This window comes from Uranotaenia lowii, chromosome 2 (assembly GCF_029784155.1).
Source record: "Uranotaenia lowii strain MFRU-FL chromosome 2, ASM2978415v1, whole genome shotgun sequence".
In the NCBI taxonomy this organism is placed as follows: Eukaryota; Metazoa; Arthropoda; class Insecta; order Diptera; family Culicidae; genus Uranotaenia; species Uranotaenia lowii.
The window spans coordinates 252,332,494-252,354,584 of NC_073692.1; the positions used below are offsets into that span (position 1 = coordinate 252,332,494).

Below are 22,091 nucleotides of genomic sequence, written 5' to 3' on the forward strand. Positions count from 1 at the left end.
GTCACGCCCGACCTCTCTACGAACGAAAATTCGAATCTTCAACTCAAACGTCAAATCCGTATTGTTGTACGGGTGTGAAACTTGGTGCCCATATGGGGTGACGACGCGAAAACTGCAAGTATTCGTGAAGCGCTGCCTGCGGAACATCATCCGCGCTGGAACTACTTCGCCGGTGTCATCAAAAGGTGTAGTAATCGAGATTCGGGAACGTAAGTGGAGATGGATTGGGCACACGCTACAAAGAGATGAAAACGTGGAGGCTTAGTCTAGCCGTTGAAATCCGAACAGTTGACGAGAGCCTTGGCTGACAGCAAGTGAAGACGATGGCTCCGGATCGCCAGCAGTGGAGATCTTTTATCTCAGCCCTATGGATCGGTATTGGGATCTATGAACGTACAAGTACCTATTTTTGTTTTAATTTTAGCAAAATTTGCATGCATATTTTAAGTATTACTGAAAAATTGTTTAACCGGGTTAACTTATTTCTAAATTTCTCAACTATTGAAATACACAAACTTTTATAATTTTTTTTTTTTAGAACGACGGACCACCGTTTTCTACCGAGACGCATTGAAGCTCATTAAGCAAACATGTGTTTACCCAAAAGGCTTTCTTTTTGACGTTCTATGTATGATAAACACCGAATATTTTATATAGTTTCATAATAGTGTATTAGTGTATTGAATATTTTATGTTCAACTTTACTTCCATATTTAAATACTTAAGCCAGTCACGGTAATATGGCTTCCTCGACTTAACCAGATCAATCTATGATAACCATACAAAAAAGAAAATCAACATTCTACGACTTTTTTGCACACACAAATGCAGGATTCAGGACTATCCGGAGTGTTATATTGATAGGAAAAAATATAACTAACATCCACGTTGAAAATCAAGCGTAAAGCGCCTGTTTAATTCGATCAAACATTCTCTTGCGGATTGTTTTATGACCAAGAACTGAATGACGCATATAAAACTTATATCAATAGGAAAAATCCGGATTTCTGCCTTGTCTGTGAATGAGCCTAACATGAAAAAACCTAGGCTTAAACTTAGTCGATAGATATCTAGATAAAAATGAAGGTACTACGTTCAGAACGTTCAGTAACCTAACATATATGGGAAGAAAATTGATTGGTTATTTTTTATGTACGTTGGTCATCAATTTAGAATATTCTACTGTAAAAATGCATAAGGTTAATTTTCCATAATAGTTTCCATGTTATGAGAAAAGCGCTCCTATAGGTGTTTTTTTTCTTGTACGAATCATAATCATAATTATTCGTTATGATAACTACTCTGCAACTTCTCAAATTGGCATTTGTCCTCTGTTACGCAATTACTTGTCGTTTATTATTGACGATATGTCTGTTAAATGATATTTTCATGTCCACTAAGATGCATGTCTTTTTGATAATGGTTTCGGTTTCAATGTTTTCCAGCATTGAGTTTTCCGCGTTCGTTTTGGTTATCCTATTGCCATACAACGGTCCTCAACTTTAATGCCCTTCTCGAACATAAGCGTCCTTCTTAGATTGGCTTAATTACATTACTAAAATAAGTACGGAAGAAGGGGTTGGTAATTTGTGTGTTGCCATTCACGGCTAAATACAACGAAATGTGTGTTTTGTTTGTTTTATTCCGGATATGTACTTGGAGTTGTAGATTTGTGGTTTGTTCTGAATTGATAAGTTGCATGCCTGTATTTTGGTGAGTTTTTGTTTGATATGAAATAATACGCAGGAAATTTTCTACACGACTTACGGTACTTCATAAAAACAATTGATGATTGTATGTTTTTTATCATATTATGGAAACTATATTTAGTACTGCGTATTAATCGGTATTCCTTTTTCGAGGGTATTCACTTGAAAATTTTCCTAATGGTTCCACGTTTTTTTTTCTAAATTTTTCGTATTGTATGTTTTTCCTCTTGCATATTTGGTACGTTGTTAAAAATGATTAGGATATTTTCAATAATGACGGCCAGATAAACTTCTGCTGTTGATTATATATTATTGTTTTGATATAAGATTAGTTACCAAGAAACAATAAGTTTCTAATGCATGTTACATAATACCTAAGGTCCAATTTGCTACTATATTCCCACAACAGACAGTGTAAATATTACAAACTGCGTAGGAAATAAGTCTTCTTAAAAATATTTAAACCTACCTTCGATAGCTTTCGATTGCACGTTTTATTTATCAGTCATATTATGAATTCCGTCTCCGTTTTGCTGCTCAATTTCCTGTTCCGTTATAACATTCACCAGTTCCTCCACTGCGCGATTTAAGTCACCTAGATAAACAAAAAAAAACAACTCTTTACCACTTTTAGGTGATTAGCCGACTTATTAGAACTTTTAGGTAAACGGTTTTATTTTCAACTTTAATAGTGTTCCGTTTTAATAATTCGTGAGAAATTATTATCCATGAAAATCTAGTATGAGGATTGATCATTCTTATTTGAATACTGCTTGGGGAAAATATGAGTAAAATGCGTGAATACAGAAGTAAAAAAAATTCAACAAAAAAGAATATAAATTTATTGTTATATCTTAATCGTGGAAAAATAAGGGACGGGATGAATCTTCCAACTGGATGAAAATCAATCGTGGAAAATATGAATATTTAAAAAAACAACTTATAGTAGTAGATATTCAAATAGTAATAATCAATATCTGTTATTATTGCATTAGTTTTTATATTCGGTAATTATTTATTGGTTCAGTTTCAATAAGAAAAATGTCATCTGGGGTTTCAATGTTTAGTTAACGTTATGTCCGATTTTTTAGTTCAATTTTTTATTGAGTCATTCTTTATATCACAAGTTAAAAAACCGTGTGAGACGAATATTTTTTAGTTATGCTCTTTTTGTACGTAGTGATACAATCATAAAATTACCATTATCTCCCAATGTTGGTGATGACGATGTTATGCAAGACTATGCTGAAAAGCTTCGTTTTTCTATATCCGTCCTGTTAGCAGCAATTGCGTACAAAAAATGTAAGGTTAAGTGATTAGTTTTAGTTAAAGCATTCTCCTTAACTTAAATTATTAACTTTTCTAACAACAACCAATTAAAATGCAGCAAAATAAAATAGTTACAAAAACAGCTGACATTTTAACATTTTTTATTCATTGTCCTAAGCTGGTCTTTTCAAATAGTTAAGGAGTGTTGTAGATATCTTTCGAATGCATGGATGGAAATTGATAAAATTTTCAGTCTTATATGTGTTGTGAGCCTACTTGGTTGAATAATTCTATTTAATCAAAGCACTCAATAGATTCCATTTAACTCAACCATGGTAAAAGAAAAGTTCAGATACCGGTATCAACACTTTACTTTTACTGTGTTTGAATTAAAGGGAATCTTTCGATTGCTTCGATTCAGTAAAGTTGCAGAAAAGTTACTTAGTAATGTATTGTGTACGTATGCGAAATTTAGAACAGCGGTTTGGAGATAACTTCCAATACAGATGCTCATTGACAAAATTTTTGGGTAGGAAAAAAATCCAGGAAAGTTCCAGAAGTGGCTAAAATTTGAATGAATGTGAAGATGATTATGATATGATATGATAAAGTTATAGAATTTGAGAGGTTTTATTAAGCTCAATTCGAAAATTTCAGCTGGGAAAGTGATTGAAAAAGTATATTTTTTGAGTGGCTCATCTAGCCCGATTTAAATTTGACAAGGTAACGGTGGTCAAATCGTGCGCAAAAGATTCCGACCCCTAGCGGGAAGATATTTGGAATAATACGTAATAGACCGTAATACTAACCCTTTAGCGAGCACTTGGTAGGTTTCCAGTCAAAAAAATTGTATTGACTAGTCTAGCCTGTATTTTTCGGAAACAAACAAGTGGAAAAAATGAAAAATTAGATGTTAGTACAGTAAAGTTTTTTTACGCGGCGTTCTGCGCGGATTTTTTTTACGCGGTTTACGGGGATTCGGGCGGGTTTTTTACGTGGTTTTCGGAAATGACCACGGTTTTTAAAAGCGGTTTTTTTTTTATGCGGTACGTATTATCGCGTAAGAAAAACCTTACTGTACTTGAGGAGATTGACGATCTGTGGAAGCTGCAAATCAGTGAGTGATTTATAAAGTTTGACACGATGAATGACTAAATATATAAAGAAGACTGCCTTCAAATGCGACCATTTTCCCTGCATAGCACTTCAATAGTTGGGCCGCTTTACAAAAAAAAAAAAAAAATAGGTCCTACAAAGTTTCTACTTTGTTTTGGTTGGATCTGGAACAGTGCCATTACGCCAAAATTAGGGTGGAGTGATGAAAAGTCAAATATTTTATTTTTTGACGAAGGAGAAAAATCTGTTAAATTTAGCATAACTTCGACAAAATCAAAAATGAGGTAATTTTGAAGCTCAAAAAAGGCCTTGATTTAAAAAAGTGTGGTTCAAGGCAGTGCTCAAAACCGTTGACATGCTTGGATGAAAGTGAAATAATTTTCATTTCAATGTCTACGTTTCACGTTTCCATCATTGCGCCCAATCAGTCAAAATAGTAATCTGTGACTGACTGTCGAAAAAAGTCACTCCAATTTCTTACTCGTGAACAGGGACGGGATTATGTCATAGTCACGAGCCAAACAATGCGACTAGTGACCCATTTTTTCCTCACATGTCGTTAGTTCAAGATTTTTTCGCAATGAAAGCATGCTATGAATGATTGTTTTGGTAAAGAAAGATTTTTCCATTATGTCATGGATCATTGAAATCTTCAATATTTTGGTCATGACATGATGGTTAAAATGGGTCATGAGAAACATCACCAGTGCCATTTTTTGCATCTTTTAGGATATTCTGTTTGCCAAGCTTATTTTCTATTTACATTATGTTCAAAAACGTTGGCTAGCAATAATACAAGATTAATGAAAACAAAAATGAAGTCTAGAAACATTTTTCAAAGCTTCCATTTGGTTTCCATCTTTCATTCATTGTACATTCTTCTCATGCGTGAATGTTATTTCCATCATGTGAATTACCGAGGCATTCACATTCACGTTATTGGAAAATTTCTGTCATGACATAATCCATGACTTTCGCCATCCTTATGAATGATCGAATATTTTCAAGCATGCTCGTGGATATGAACTTTTGAAAAACTCAGTCATCTAAATTCGAAGATCATGATAGAGTTGAAATTGTAAACAACGCATATGATTTTTTGGGATTTCAACGCCTGGGAGTTTTATTCTCTACAAATATTGCACGACGGGGATCTCCATTATTTACCTTCCAGATCACAGTCTAAGAAAGTATTAAAGCGACCAATTAAAATCATCATTTTAAAAGGCATTTTATCATTCGGACACGCCTATCAGCGCAGGGGTAGGGTAGTCACATCAAGTTGATTTCGCAAACATTCAGACGGCATTGCTAAGAGTCCGGAAGAATTTATTTTAGTTGTCTGGTAGTATAGAAAGTACATTCAATAATGAAAAATCCAATTGACCTGATTGAATGTTTGCTTACTGTCACGAATTTGTGGATTGAATGACTGTGGAGTGAATGACGAAAGAAAAAAAATATATTCACTTTCATTATGAAGTTCGTCTATGCACCTATGATTTAATTTCATCGTCTCTCGAAACACGTGGGGATGAAGTTTATTTTCTCTCATTCATGCCCTACTCTGCCGTTATTTTTCAGGTTATCGCTGGAAACACTTAAATTTTATCTGTAGTTTCAAGAGAAAACTTTGTTTTCAGTACTTTGTTCTGATGAACATTGAAAAAAAAACCAGCAAATGTAGCAGTGACAGATTCTGTTGATTACTTTGATAAAAAACGCATACAAGTGCCGAATTACCGTTGGGCTTTTTACGGTCTTTGTCTCATTGAATTTTGTCTCATTGAACGAATGATCGCAAGTCGGTCCCATATGGCATAAATCATCGCAAGTCTGTCCCACAGCCATAAGGGCCCAGCAAATGATTTTCAACAGTATCAAAACAAAAAAATTAATCCTTATATAGCGAAAATCTTTCATTAGCCGTAGCAGTGACAGATTCTGTTGATTACTTTGATAAAAAACGCATACAAGTGCCGAATTACCGTTGGGCTTTTTACGGTCTTTCAATGCCGTTTTTCTCATTTTGACAAAAACGCAAATGGGACGAACTAGCTATGAGCGGCAGTACTGCGGTCAACGAAAATGATTTCTTCAAGCTCTGGTTCAAGGTATACATTATAGATGGCGTACGTGTTACCCAAAAATAAAAGTCGAAAAACTGCTTCACAGGACGCTATCTCAAAAACCACTAAAAAGATCGTCACAAAAATTTGCACATTACTAGGCAGTTTTGCTGAAAATTTCATCAATTTTGCACTCCTTTAATTCAAAAGTTATTCACATCCTTAGTTTTTACGAGTTCCGAGAGTTATCTGTTCATTATAACGTTTTCATACACAACTATCCTCTACAGCTGTTAGGATATAAATGTGAATTTCCGTATTAAATCCGTGGATTAACAACAGCAGAATTCAGCTCTCGTTTTCGAGATAACTTTTGAAAAAAGGTAAAAATTCGTTTAAAAAAATCGCGATTTTTTTAGCCAAAAGGATCCTTTGCTATTTCTTTATTTAAAATGGTTTGCAGCCTTGAACAAAGTGGTAAATTTAACGAAAAATCTCAGAAAATAACAAATCAAAAGTGTTCTTGAGTAATACCAATAATTCTTTTAAAAAGTCGATTGAATTTTCTAAAAATTGCATAATTTCGTTGATCTAGAAGTATTTAATCTCTGATACTAGAATTATTAGTAAAATTATGGATGCTTGATTGTTAAATAATGTTATAATACCTAGATTCGACATTCAATTTGAAACTTCCAAACATATCACAACAACTAGAGGAGATCTAAAAAATGATTCAAATTAACACGCCGAAATCTTCTAAAATCAGTTATTGACATCTAGCCTGGAGTGATTTGTGATTTAATCATAAAAAGCCATCGGTTCTCTGAAAAACGCCCCACAAAAGTTGATTTTGGTCAAATTTTACGACCAATTCCCGTTTCAAATTGATGTAGGGCTAGGTGGGGTAATTATGAACAAAATTACTCAGTTTTTCATACTATCAGCTCAAACAAGTGGCTCTTTAATTTTGAAATTATGGAGTGTAACCAAAAATGAATGACTGGTTCCCTTCTTCATTTTAAGATTTTTTGCTAATTTTTAAGTTGCAGCTTGTGGGCGTAAAACGCTTGTTCATAATTACCCCGTTTGTTCATAATTACCCCCTTGTCTATGGGGTAATTATGAACAATGTAGTGATTCTTGTTATGTGATGACTTTTGATATTTGCTTTATTCCTAGATTGAAACCACATCTAAACAGTGCATTGCAGTGAGATTTATTGATTTTTTTAATTTACTGTTGAGAAGTTATAGGTTATTTTCAGTTTTACATGGCTGGAAGGCATCTTTTTATATAATCCCATACCCACAATTCTAAAAAATAAATAAAGTAAAGTTTAGGGCTTATTTTCAAAGTTTGGATGATTATCGTGATTTGGAATGCGAAAAGTAAATTTTAGACATAAACCAATGCTGAGAAAACACGTGTTCATAATTACCCCGCATCTTGAAAAGTATGGGGTAAATATGAACACCTCTTTGTGCGTGAGTGGAAATTTTTTTCAACAAAAAATCATATCAAACCACATGGAGCATCAATTACCGAACGTAAAACTTTAAAAAACAACATTTTATCTCCATTCACATCGACGAGGGAGTCAATTAATAAGACACGTCCCAAAACGATTTTCGATTCTCAGAGACATAAATTTTGTTCATAACTGTAACTACAAAATTTATACAGTTAGGTTTGCAAGTTATAACTGCAACTTAACAATGTAATGACAGACTATCAAATTTGATCAGTTTTGAGAACCTACTATGACCCTAACGGTGCTTACGGCGTTTGTTCGGAATTACCCCTTGTTCACAATTACCCCACTTAGCCCTACATGGCCGAATTTGGAGCAAATCGGCACTTACTTTAAAAAGTACTTCAATATTCGGTTTTTTTTTGCAGATATTAGTAAACATACATATGTAAATGTCTTTAAAAACCACACTGAAATTAAAACATCAAGCAATAACACAACAGGGAAGCCAACATACAAATACATGTAAATAAATTATCTTTAAAAAACAACCATTCAAGAGACTATCAATCATAATTACCCGCCATGTGCAACAAACTGGTATGAGGAGGGGGCGGTGGTCTAGTGTCCACCGAGCCAAAATGGTTCCCAATAGATTTACCAACACCACCACCACCACTTGATGATATGGGCATTTGATTGATGTGATCGTTATCAACACCACCATAGCCGTGTCCACTGTGCGCAACGCCAGCATTCCCTGCTCCCAAACCTCCACCAAACATAGATGCTGAGCCCATTGAGCTAGATATGCCATTTTCCTTGCCTACCCGGGAAAATGTAGTTGAGGTGATGATTAACTAACTGTGTTACTATTTCAGAGGTTTCATTTAAGAAGGATTACTTACCAGTATTTTGATCATAATGCCCATTCTGTTGCAACTTTGCTGGTGACTCAGTATTCAGCTGGGACGCCGTTACCGATCGCGTTTGCAGGGTGGATGCCTTCGACGAGTTTGGCTAAGGAAATAGGAAGTTTACATTAGCATTAAAAGATTTTTTGATAAGACGGTTTGCAAATTACTTCATCCAACAGTTGTCGTAATCGCTGCAGCTGTGCTTCCAGTTGTCTATTGTGATCTTCCAATATCTGCATCCTTGCCTCGAGCCTTCCCTTGTGCTGACGGAGCAATTTCGCCTCAGCCATCATATCCTGCGAAACACAAATTATTTGTTTAAAAAAAAAATACAGTAGCTTCTTCAAACGTGCTTACGTTTCCACCGGTTCCTGTACCCTGACTTGATTGATTTTCATCCGGCGTTGTAATAGGTGTTTGTTTCGATTTCAATCGTTCGTATTCGGCTTGAAGCGATGCGTTCTCCTCCTCTAGATCCTTGATCATGGCTTCCAATTCTTCCCGTTGTTCCGCGTCCATGGCTGCCATGACCTGTACCGGAGACTTCGGACCTCCGTTGTTGGGGAGCGACTGACAGTACTGTGCTATCAACTGGTGTTCATCATCACTGTCCGGGGTAGAGTTGCTTCGCGTGCCATACTCAACCTGAGCCAATCGCGATGCGTACATTTCGAGCCGAGAGTGCATATCGTTTTGCAGCGTGTGCGTTCCGTGCTGAGGGCTCGGAGCGGGACTTTCCAGGGCATCCCCCTCAAGCACACTCTGCACCGGTAGGTAACCAACGCGAGGATGTTTTTTGAAATATTTTCTACTTTTAAATTTATTCCGTAAAGCTCGTGTAAAGTCTCGGACGTCTTCCGTCGATGTTGTCTACAAAGTTAAAATAACAAAACGTTGCAGGTATCATAAAAAACGTAAAATACAATAAGTTAAAGGCAGTTTGAGGTTAAACCTCACTCCCCCCCTCTTTCGAAATTTTATTCAGGTAAAATTTCAAATGAAACCAGAATCGGAAACCGGAAGATGGAAATCGGGAACCAGAAGTTGGAAATCAATACCGGAAGTCAGTATTTGGAACCGAAATAGTGATGTTCTTTTATAAGGCTAATTTTGCGAAATGTTTACAAATTTACTAGTTCATACTCAACCCTCATCCGCATTAGATTTCGTTACCCAAATCAGCAATAGGAGTGTCAATTTGACACTACAAGCTCAAAGCGTTATAATTTTCAGCGTGTTCAACCGATCTAAACAAAATTTAAATCAATAGAAACCTTGTAATGTCAGTGAAATATGTTTAGTACATTATACATATATAGCTAAAGCTACTAGTTTTCTCGTTATTCAGCATGAAAGAAAAAAAAATCCGAAAAAACTGCTGTAGTTCATATGTTACACGTCCAAAAAAATAGTTGCCTTTTGCAGCTGAAGTTAATGTCTACATCATGGAGCCAAGAAATATTTTTTTAAAAATTTTCCTGATGAAAGGGTCACAAAAAGTTCAAAAAAGTGGTCTGAAAAACCTACTTTTCATTCGATTGCTAGTAAAAACTGTTTGAGCGATGGTAGAGTTTTTGAAAAAAATATGACTACAAAATTTATTCAAATTCAAACATTTTGTTGTCTTTAGATTTCTTATAAAACAAAAATTGAATTTACTGGAATTTTTCAAAGTTGACTACTTTGCGCGATTTTTTCAAAATTGAAATTTCATCTGTTTTTGTGGTCCACCCTCAGGTTGCACCCGCATTTTCAGTGCTTTTACTTTGTTTGGAACAATCAAAAGTATATTCATTGGAAAGCAAATTTAATTTACATTCTAATGAGGTGCCACAATTTAAGCTGTGAGATTTCACAAAAATATGAACTCAAACATAATTCTCGATCCGCACGCGTTCTCGAATACACGCGCAAATTCACACGCCTCATTTTTTCGCTCTTCGTTTCATCCACACATTTTTCTTGAGGATTTTGAGCCATCAAATATAAATAATTCTCGTTGAAGTCGAATTTCGAAAACCCTCTCCCATTGACGAATCCTTCATGAAAAATAATGAATAAAATTTCTACTCACCGTTGTACAATACTCGTGCATTGGATGTGACAGTTTGTGATTTTTGGCATTGCGTCCGAGGAAGAAACATCTTTGACACATATCGAAATTGAAACACTTCAAACAACGGTACCGGAATCCCACGATCGGATACTCTTTGCAAATATTACATTTGGCTTGATGTTTGGCCGCCTCTGCCGCTACCAAACGGTGCAAAACCGGAAGCCACACCAAACTTTGCGGCTCGTGCTGCAACCAGTTGAGGAAATGCTGTGCTTCGATTGCCGTTTCCAGCGGCTCCCCGTTCTGATTGGTACCCGCCCGTTCGAAACATGACCGCACGGAGGGTTCAATGTTGGAACCACCGAATGCAGCCACCTCACCCAGTTGTCGCGGTACTTGGATGCAATCATGCAACAACAATCCAAGCTTACGTTGGTCGACCTTTTTGTCTAAATCTGCAATCAAGCGGAACAAATAGCGATACTTTTCTTCCAGGTGACCCTTGCAGAGAAGTATTAGGCCAACCTAAGTAAAACAAGAAAAGCACAGATTAAAACAAGATTCGATGTGAAATAGAAACGCTTCGGCGAAAAGTGAGACTCAAGTTTACCTTAAAACTAAGAACACGAATTTGACCGGTGCGTTGCGAGTCATAGACGTTGAGAATCCAGTTGATAGCCAAATCAAGCATCAAAGGCATTTCGATCGGTTCGATGGTTATGTACAATGAATGCAGCACTGTCGTCATATCCGGTATATCAATTAACTTATCATTTTGTGCTCGCAAACCGTGACGATCGAACGATTCTATGGCCACGTTCATCGCGATGCGATCGAACGCTGGAAAGAATGATAGGAATATTTAATATTAACATGTAAAGCATATTTCTCCAAATAGTCCAGACGTTTACCTAATCTTTTTTGCACCGTGCGTAGTTTCAGTGCCGTTCTGTAGGCGGAAAACCGAACTTCGTTCAAATCTGCAAGCGATTTCATTAGCTCTATCATTTCCGGGTGATCCCAATGCGTGTTTTCTCGTTCGTGACTTGGGAGGAAAGAATAGAAATAACAAAATCAAACCAATTAATCTTGCGCTCCCGAAAACAAACAACGCCTACTATCGGGTAGTGAGGCAGGTACTGGAATCACTACTTACTTGATGTAATAAGGCACATTGGCGGGGGTCGTTGCTCTTTCCCACGGAGGTTTCACGCTTGTGGCTAAATTTGGCACCGCGCCAATTGTGCCGGTGCTGATACCTCCATGTGTGATAGACTTGTTGCCATCTGCATCCACTGCTGTCGATTGGTTCGCTCCGTTGGCCAGTAAAATCTTTTGCCTTTCGTCCATGGCAATGTGGAGCAATTTCATTCTGGGGATTTGAGAGAGGAAAGTGATTTTGCGATTAGGTAAAGTAGTAAGGACTAATCGATTTAATTTGTTGCTGATCTCTGTTAATTTCGTTTCCCGTGTAACAGTAATGGTATGTAATGGCACCAACAAAACACAAACCTAATATTTATCCAATGGATCACTGAATTCTCTTTGTCATCCGATCATTTTCACATTAACCCGTTTCATTTCCACGAAAATAACACAAAACGGTAAACGTTTGAAACCCATTCTTCAATTATCATCTCATAGAGTCATACAATTTCATAAATTCTGTTCATTCTCGATACATGAACAAAGAAGGTCCTGTAAGAAAATTTCTATTTGGCAACCTCGATTTCCTTGACCCTAACTATAATTTTATAATAGGCTGAAGTTAAATCAATAAATAACAATTACTATTACAAAAGAGGGATGTCCAAATATCAAAGGGTTATTTTTCGAACTGAAAACATGTGCATGCCAGATTTGGTTAAATTTACTTGATCATTTCGAGGAATAAAACCGAGGTTTCTAGCATTTTTTGTTTTGAAATTACAAAATTATTCACGGATAAAATGATGATTTTCCCAATTTTTATTATGCAAGTTTTTTTAATATAAAAAAATCAGTGTAAAGCCCTAAAATTTCAAAAAAACTGTTTCCCGACACTTTTTAATCGGTCTGAAATTATGAGTTATCGTTGTAGTCTATTCACATCATTTTGGAGGGTCTTCATAACTTTTTTGTGATAAATCTTACGAAATTCGTAGCTATTGCTGGCTTTGCTCCAAAATTTCAACAATTATGCAAAAACAAGTTTGGCTGTATTGATCTTAAAAATTTAGATGCTTTTGGAGTTCTTTTAAGCCAAAGGGTTAGTTTTTCTAGAATTTTCCGAGAGCTGTAGCAAAAAATTTAAAGTTAAAAAAAAAGACATACACCGTCTTAGCCGATTTAGGCTTTACAGACTGAATAAATGACGTGGACAACTTAAAATTAACATTTAACACCCAGAACCGAGATGGGAATCGAACCCATACCATCAGTAGACCAGCGATTACCGTCTTACCACGCTAACCACTCGACCACCGAGACGTCGTTTAAAGTTTGTATAGAGATATCAGGGTGTCGACTCATATCTGGTAATAAAATTCCCTGATTTTCCCTGATTTTCCAGTCGTTTTTCCAGAAAATTCCAGGTATGAAAAACAACTTGAGGAAGCAACTTAAAGTTATAAAAAATATATTTCCCCCGAAAATAAACGCACAGAAATCTTGGAGTCGAGAATAAAGCTTAGTTCTTTTAGAAATAGGACAGTTACGAATGCGTGTATCTTAAAAACTATTCGCTTGATCAAAATACTTTCTTTGAAGGAAATGAAGATAATCTTAGGATAATTCATGAAAAAGTTTGAAAAAAAATATTTATCGTTTTTTGTACGAAAAATTTCTACCTTATTTTTGGTATCTCCCATCGGACGGCGCACACTTTTTTCAGTCATGGTATTGATCAGTTTTTCAAACTTATACTTTGCCCAATCTGCATTTTAGGTGGCTACAGTCTCCTCCTTCAATTTCTGCTACTTTTTGATACAATACTTCTTTTTGGAAAAAAACTGAGGGCAATTTGGTGAATACAGCTGTTCCGAAATTAATAAAACTTGATTATTTTTGAGCCACCCAAAAGTGTTTTTAACGGAATTTCTGCTGGCAAAATCTGGCAATAACGAATTAAAACCATCATGAGATTGAATTTCAAGTATAATCGGTTAGTATGGATCGTAAGATGCAAAGGGTTCATATAAGATTACTCATTTTAGAAAACAAAAGTTTTCGTTTTAAAATTTGTTGTTTTTTTCCACAGGAGCAGAATTTTGACAAATCATTTTATTTTATACAAAACAACTAGCAAACACATACTTTAATATTGAAGAAACCTTGCCACGAGCAGACATGGTTTAGTATTCGTATGCTGGAATGTGTTTGAAATAGGGTATTTCATAAGTTTTGTCGTTCATCAGAAATCATCTGTCGCATAGCTTCGGTACCGGCTACACAGCTTACGAGCTCTGCAACTAGCAATTAGACATCTCAGCTATCTTCACTTAGTTTTTCGCTTATTCTAAATTAAAAATGTTGGTTTGAGACTTGACCTCCCTAATGACCCTTAACCATAGTTTTCGGTCATGTGCTTCACTCCAATGCTTGGTTTGAACTTTGTGGACATTTTTGACAGTGTTGGCATACTTTTCCACCACTCACACACAGTAATTCTTTGAATAATCAACGGTTTTGTTAGCTATCAATTGGATTATGACGGATTTTGAAGGAAACTGTGCAAAATTATTTTTCTCTCTTTCTCTTACATCGTACATATTTGAAAAACGTGAAAACTTAAAATTTTAACAAAAATAGGTCTGATATTACTTTTTACAGGCAAAAAAACGGTGTCAAAGTTTTTAATGTCCGATTAGAAGTAAACGAGCTATTGACAAAAAAAGTGTCCCATTTCTAAAAGAACTAAGCTTCACTAATTTATTTCAATAATTTTAATGGAGGTATTATTTGTGATATTAAACATTTAAAGATAAGTCAGGCAGTTCGGATCCACTTGTAGAAATTCTTATGATTTCAGCATCTTCCAAAATTTTCCTCCGTTTCACCTCAAGCGATTTTGCTTCCGCTTTTCGATGACGCTTCATCAGCATTGTTTGATCTGATTCAAGAGCTTCCTTTTTGTCGGCGATCTTTGTTTTCCAAATACAGAACATGTGAATTTCGAACTCTCTGAATAAGTTTGTTGGAAATTTGGACTGATTTTATCCCTCCAGCATAAAAAACAGCATCAGATTTGTCGTTTAGCCACCACTGATTCTTCACGCATATTTTCGAAGAGACATTCGGAATTTACTGAAAAAAAAGACAGCAGATAATTTTGACGATGTTGAAGAATTCTGGACAATTGGCATTTCCTAGCACTCCACTCCAAAAATGATCCAGCCTTTTTTTTTGCTACGGTCATAATTATCAAATTTATCGCCTCTGGCAATCACTCCGGAATACTGCCGGTCTGCTAGTTCGCCGAGGATCCACTAACGCGTCCAGTATCTGTCAATATAGTCAAAGTCTTCTCAAATCGTTTTTGGCCAATTTGATATCGCTGCTGATAACTGCCGGATCAAGACAAGAGGCGGCCTTGGTCAGAGGATAAGTTAATGGCGATCGCTTCATTAACTCAAGTACAATTGCCTCCTTTGCATTCCATACGCAATTGCATTCCTTTGCATTCGATACGAAATTGCAGAACTTGCTTTCCGCTGAGCTTAGGACATTTTTTCATAGAATTCTTAGTGTCACATCCGAGAACAATGTCTTTCGATGGTAATCAAAAAATCAAAGGGCTAACGATAATTACATGAACAACGTACACTGAAGTAAATTTTTAAGCAGATAATAAACTATGACGTTTCAATTTATTCAAATAAAATCAGGATCATTATTTTTTCCCTGTTTGGTGAAAGAATTCCCTGATATTCCCTGATTTTCCCTGATGCAAATTGAATTCCCTGATTTTCCCTGATATTCCAGGTTTTTCCAGGTAGTCGACACCCTGGATATGTTAAAACACATAGACATTTAATATGGAAAAAGCTAGTCAATTTGAATGAGAATTTGTCCTACTAAATTTAAAAAAATGCTTCAAATGCTGGAAAATATAAGTAATTTTTTTTGTCCATACAAATAATAGTTTAAAAATTTGGCAGGATATAATAAGCCTTGGAATAAAAACTTTTGTTATCTTATTTTAATCGCCGCTGGGATATATTCTTATTTAATTTTTGGCATTTCGGCGAGTTGTGAAAATTCAAGGTAGAATATTTAGAAAGAACATGAAAGTATTGTAGGTGGAAAGATCAAAGCTAGAGCGCTTTGGGTAGAAGAAATTGAATAGTTGGTGAAAATGTGAGCAGGGCTCTTGTTTTGTGAACAGCTTTTGAACTACTTGCGTGATTCTTTGCCGCGCGCCGTTTCAATGTTGATAGGAAGCGATGAAGACACCCATCGCATTCCTACCCACATTTTCACCAACTATTCAATATCTTCTACCCAAAGCGCTCTAGCTTTGACCTTTCCACCTACAATACGTTCATGTTCTTTCTAAATATTCTACCTTGAATTTTCACAACTCGCCGAAATGCCGGGGGGGGGGGGGGGGGGGGGGGGGTGGTTAATTGAGTCACGTCTGAAAGTATAAAATCATCTCAAAAGAGAAGGTGCAGACGACTGTCTATGCGGATCCGAATACGAACTTTAAAGGAGGAAATTAAGCCTGTGATCGTTTTTTTGTCTCAATTAAATGTAAGCATAAACACATTGAATTGAATCTTTGTCAGCAACAAATGAAACTTTTTAGAGGAACGTAAATTTATTAAGGTTTTTTCCCAAATCAAATAGTACCTTAAGACTTGTTTTAAGAAAAGGCCCCCAAAAAATTTTCACAAGGTGTGGCACCGAGGAAAAACAACAAATCTACTTTTCGGAGAATCCTGAATGCAGATCGTAGCACTATCCAAGGATTTAAAAGGAATTTTGCCTTAGGAGTCCTCAATCTTATTTGAAAAATATGTGAGTACGTTCCTTTTTATTTTATCGCTGGTGATTTTCTGAAAGTATTGACATTTTTTTTTGAACCACCAGGTTCGAAAAGTTACTTTTTGGTTGAAAGCAATAGCTCGATATGATTTACATCTTTTACAACATTACTTACTTACTTACTTACTTACTTACTTACTTACTTACTTACTTACTTACTTACTTAATGATTCCGCGCCAACATTAGCTTTTAAAAGTATAACTTGTTTTTAATCGGTCATCATTGAACTCATTTAAAAGGATCTGTTTTCCAATTTTTAAAAGAGTATATTGGATCCATGATTATGTCACAACGCGTTTATTCAAATATGTTTTTTTTCAGTTGATTTTTTTTGTATTTGGTATACCCTATTGTCGTGTTTAAATTTTTCATTTTTCAAAACTCTAGAAATGCTAAAAGGCAAGTTAGAAAATAACTTTAACCCTTCATTTCATGATTTTTCAATTTTCCTCAAAAATTCATTTTAAGCTGTTGGAAATCGTGAATACATCAAGAAAAAAAATACGATTTTTCACTTTTTCCATACATTAATTGTTGCAAATTTGTTACTTTATGAAACGAAGGGATAAATTTTCAAAAATATTGTTTAGTTTAATTGAAACTTTTACCCTTCGTTTCATTCAGTAACAAGTAAGTTTGTAGCAGTTTTTGTATGAAAAAGTGGAAAATATTCTCTTAAACGTTCAAATCCAAGCAGAAAATCTAGAAATGTTATTTAATATTTAATATTTTATTATTCAATATTAAAGTTTCACTTAGAAGAGCACTGATGTGGTCTAGTGGATAGGCTGGCGCGAGTTTGGTAACCCAGGGAGTTTGGTAACCTACAATTTTTTTGCTAGGATGCAGAGGTGACCTCGGTCCTAATGCACAACATTGATCTTTGATCCTTTTCTCTCTTTTCCAAACTATCTATTGACTATTAGGACGTGGCCGGCGCCATCATTGATGGTCAAAGAGAGAGCATCATGTTTGGGTATTGTGAATGTACTGCCAATCGCGGAGTAGCGACCATTTTCGATGTGGAACAAGTTCTACTGAGCCACGCCAGCAATCATGGAATTCGAAATGTATTTAGGGTAGGTGTTCCTAATGTATAAAAAATGTATCCATTGGAAAAGTAAAAGTTTGAATTTTAATGAGCTCAACATCCACTACTTTCTTCAAAACTAGCGTAAAGAAATATCGTGTAGGATTTTAATAGTGCTTTTTTTCTATTCATATTTCAAAAACGTTGTAAAATTTATAAAAAGGTGAGTTTTGAAATTTTTCTCATTAAAGTATTAAAAAAACAGACCCATATGCAAAATCAGGATCAAAAAGTGTAATATTGTGTACGCTGATTCTTTTTTCCTCATATATTAACATTAGGAACACCCATATGTTAACATTAGGAACAATTAGTGCCAAATTAGGAACATCGACACACTTTATAAAACATGATATTTTTCGTAAATTAAGGCTTGAAATTGATTATTTCAAACTAAAACAGAGTTCAGAAAAAAATTTGGAACTTAATTACCAAAAAATTGTATAAGGTACACCGGGGTAAGTGTGGACGATGGCTATTAAAACAAAAGTGTGCACTATTTTTTCAAACTTTTAATGCAGAATGTTCAATTTACTCGTAATCTATCCAATAACTGTGAAAAAGATACGATTCCGAGAATAACGGATGTTTACAGCGACTTTTTGCGAATTTTCTATTTTCAACTACGATGTCGAGGTGATGTGCATCTTTTTCAATTGCAAATTTCTCGTAAACTAGCTAGCTCTTGACGAAAAACTCTACATTGTAACAATCCTTACATTCGAAACAGCCAGTTAGAAAGAAACGCCGATTAAAAATGGAGAAAAAAGAGTTTATTCACATAAAAACTAAAATTTTGTCTCCAAGCCATACCTGGGGTAAGTGTGGACGACTTTATACAGGCTTGATATTTACATATTTTTTCAATTTTCTGCCCTTCATCCAATATAATTTAGCTATATTTAGCATTCGGGTCATGAAAAGTTGGGTTGTTCTGGAATAAGTAATATATTTTCGATAAAATCGGATCTCGTGTGTTGGATCATAAATTACACACAATAATCATTGAAAGATGCCTTACTAGTAGCACAATGAACTTTTTTCAAAATTTTGGACGGTTCGAGCAACAAAGTAACGTATTCAACCAAGAAAACACATATTTTTTGAAAATTTCCTGAAAAATCATAGGTAAAATCTACCGTCCACACTTACCCCATAAAGCGGGGTAAGTGAAGATACCAGCACTGCCGCTCATAGCAAGTCCGTCCCATTTGCATTTTCATCATTTTTGAGTTTATCCGTGGAATCACCTTAAAATTGTCGATAGTTTTAGGAGAAAGAATAATTTTGAGTACTTTGTTCTGATGAACTTTGAAAAAACCTCAAGTAAATTTGTCCCATCGTGAAAATGATCCCAAGTCAGTCCCATCGAAAAAATCATCACAAGTCGGTCCCAAAGTCAATAATTATTGTAGTGAAAGACGACCATGTAGTGTGCTTTGAAATATAACGTTGATACTGTAACAGTTGTGCAGCCTGCAGTTATATTGGATATGATACAGATCAACCCGGTTGTTACAGCAATTTCTCGCATGTTTTATAAAAGTAAAATATTTTTCGCTATTTTTCCGAACATTCAATTTTAAAATTTTAATTGTATAAACGATAACGCTTAAGAGGTCTTTACTTACAGTCCTCTTCATACCCTACATTAAGCTTTCTAAGTTAATTTTTGAACGTATCCGGCCGGGAAAATTCGATCATTTTTACTGAAAAATAAGGCAATCTCCTGGGCAATGGATTTCTAAATTTCAAACTCAAAAACCGGGCCATAACCGGTCAAATCCGGTCAAAATCCAGGTATTTTCTTATAAAAGACAAGAGAAAAGGTAAAAAATAAACACATGAAAACACATAATAGCTTCGCCATTGTTTTGTAATTGTGTACTTACTGCGCGCTATTTTTAATTCGTTTTCCGTCGTGTTTATCACCGTTTTAATCGTCCCTTTTGTGTCCTGTGAATCCATTTCCAACCGGTGCCGCCGTGTGTAGTGGAATCTTGCTCGAATTGGTGCCCCCGTGACGGATTTTCTCGCTGAAAGTTTTTGCGCTGCATTCTTTTCCACCGTTTGTTTTGATCCGCTTTCAATAAGGCACAGATACGCCAAAAACAGACAGTGAACTGTGGAAAGAAACTTTCGCGTTTTTCGTGCACGGTTCCAGTAGCAAAATTTTTGGATACAAGACTGGCTCAAATGTCTTCCATCGTTATGGCCTGTGACAAATGCGCCAAGCCCACAAGCGATTCCGACAGCATCACTTGTCAAGGCTTTTGTACTCTGGCGTATCACTTCAAGTGCGCTGGACTTCTTACATCACACCTAAAATCCAGGGCAGACAACAAAAATCTGCTTTGGGTCTGTGATGCGTGCTGTAATCTTTTAAAGAATTCAGCGTTTCGTCGCACAATGGCTTGTTACGAATCTCTGATTCGGGATTTTAAGAAAAATCAAGCGAGCTTAGCTGCTGAAGTGAAGTCGGAATTAGCCGTGACTCACCGAAAATTGGACAAAATCATTAACGACCGTTCCAATTTAAATCCATCCCCTCGCATGTCTGCCCGTTGGCCCAGCCTTGGCACCCCTACAAACAAGCGACGGCGGATCGAACCACCTACTCAAACCTCCTGTGTGGGTACTAAGAAAGTCACCGTTAAATCGATAGCCACCGTTGCACCGAGGGAGAAAAAATTTTGGGTCTATCTCGCAAGGATGCAAAATACCGTCACAACTAAGGACATCGAAGAACTCGTAACGGAATGTCTCCAGTGCGAATCTGCCGAGGTTCACCTATTGGTACGGAAGGATGTCGACGTGAACTCGCTTAGGTCTATTTCGTTTAAGGTTGGAGTGGATCCCAAGCTCAAAGACGCCGCTCTTTCCCCTAGAACTTGGCCCGCTGGTATTCTGTTTAGAGAGTTTGAGGATCTTGGATCAAAAAACCCGTCGACACCTGTTGTCCCGTTTCCTCCAGCTACCTCGCTCACTCCATCTTTAACTTCCGGGAGTTCTACACCACTGGTTGTACCACACCAATGATTGCTGACATCGAAAGTCCATTGTTTTTCGACAACGAGTCCCTCGAGACCTCAGCCTCATGTGCTTGCTACAATTTTATCGGATCTACTAGCCAATCTTTTTCGTCGTCAATTGCTTCTTCACCGGGGCGCAACGGTTTTAGCATTTTGGAGACCTCTAAGCCCTTCGACTCAGTCGCGCTGATTCCTGCCAGCGTCTTCAGTCGTCCCGGCCCTGAGTTCGACTGCGGTGACGAGGTTCTCCGACCGGTTTTCAACGGCAAGTATTCATTCTGTTCGAGAACTTGCAATGCTCGTGACATGATCTCGCCTTACAACAGATTTCATACCGACGGTCAATTTGCTACGATCCGACCAGCCACTTCGACTTGGATTACATCACCGGGACGCACCGAGCTTGGCCTTTTGGGGACCTCTGAGCCCTTCGACTCAGTCGCGCCGTTTCCAGCCAGCGTCTTCAGTCGTCCCGGCCCTGAGTTCGTCTGTGGTGACGAGGCTCCCCAGATCGCCTCTACAGGCAAGTACCTTTCGAATTCAAGAACCAATCTCTCGCGTGATGAATTTCTACCAATTGTCAGATCCCTACAACGGTCCTTGGGTAGCTCTGTTTCTACCATCGACGCCTATCAACATGCTACGCAATTTCATTCCGACGGTCAATTTGCTACGATTCGACCAGCCACTTCGACTTGGATTACATCACCGGGACGCACCGAGCTTGGCCTTTTGGGGACCTCCGAGCCCTTCGACTCAGTCGCGCCGTTTCCAGCCAGCGGCATCAGTCGTCCCGGCCCTGAGTTCGTCTGTGGTGACGAGGCTCCCCAGATCGCCTCTACAGGCAAGTACCTTTCGAACTCAAGATCCATTCCCTCGCGTGAAGAATTTCTACCAATTGTCAGATCCCTACAACGGTCCTCGGGTAGCTCTGCTTCAACCATTGACGCCTATCAACACGCTACGCTCGCTAACTCAACGAACATAGGGCTTTCATCACCGGGACGCAACGTATCAGGTCCAACGGAGACCCCTATTCCCTTCGACTCAGTCGCGCTGTTTCCCGTCAACGTCATCAGTCGTCCTGGCCCTGAGTTCGTCTGTGGCATAGGGGTTCTCCAGCCTGTGAGCTCAGGCAAGTATGGCCCTCCTTACCGTTTTCCCCCGCCTGATGGTTCCTCCCCTTCCAGCGTTCGAGGCTCTAGGTCTGCGATGGAATCTTATGATTCACTCACCATGTACTACCAGAATGTCGGGGGTTTAAACTCCTGTATAGCAGATTATCTGCTCGCCAGCTCTTGTTCCTGCTACGACGTTGTCGCTTTCACGGA

At 37.1% G+C, this 22,091-nt stretch overlaps 1 protein-coding gene across 6 annotated transcripts in view; it reads right to left on the bottom strand.

Annotated features, from left to right (window-relative positions):
• Positions 1-645: 645 nt before the first annotated feature.
• The window catches only part of LOC129746498 (dystrophin, isoforms A/C/F/G/H), a 170,860-nt gene continuing 149,414 nt past the window's right edge, over positions 646-22,091 (bottom strand). For 4 of the 6 annotated variants that reach the window (XM_055740170.1, XM_055740172.1, XM_055740168.1 and 1 more), the window contains 9 exons: positions 11,767-11,982; positions 11,522-11,655; positions 11,221-11,450; positions 10,629-11,135; positions 8,912-9,424; positions 8,722-8,850; positions 8,546-8,657; positions 8,218-8,463; positions 646-2,304 (listed from right to left, as the gene is read on the bottom strand). In XM_055740170.1, the coding sequence (XP_055596145.1) occupies positions 2,204-2,304; positions 8,218-8,463; positions 8,546-8,657; positions 8,722-8,850; positions 8,912-9,424; positions 10,629-11,135; positions 11,221-11,450; positions 11,522-11,655; positions 11,767-11,982 (2,188 nt within the window). In that variant the 3' untranslated portion in view covers positions 646-2,203. Of the gene's footprint in view, positions 2,305-2,909; positions 2,984-8,217; positions 8,464-8,545; positions 8,658-8,721; positions 8,851-8,911; positions 9,425-10,628; positions 11,136-11,220; positions 11,451-11,521; positions 11,656-11,766; positions 11,983-22,091 lie in introns of all 6 variants that reach the window. The other 2 variants (XR_008737308.1, XM_055740171.1) reach the window with 2 other exon arrangements.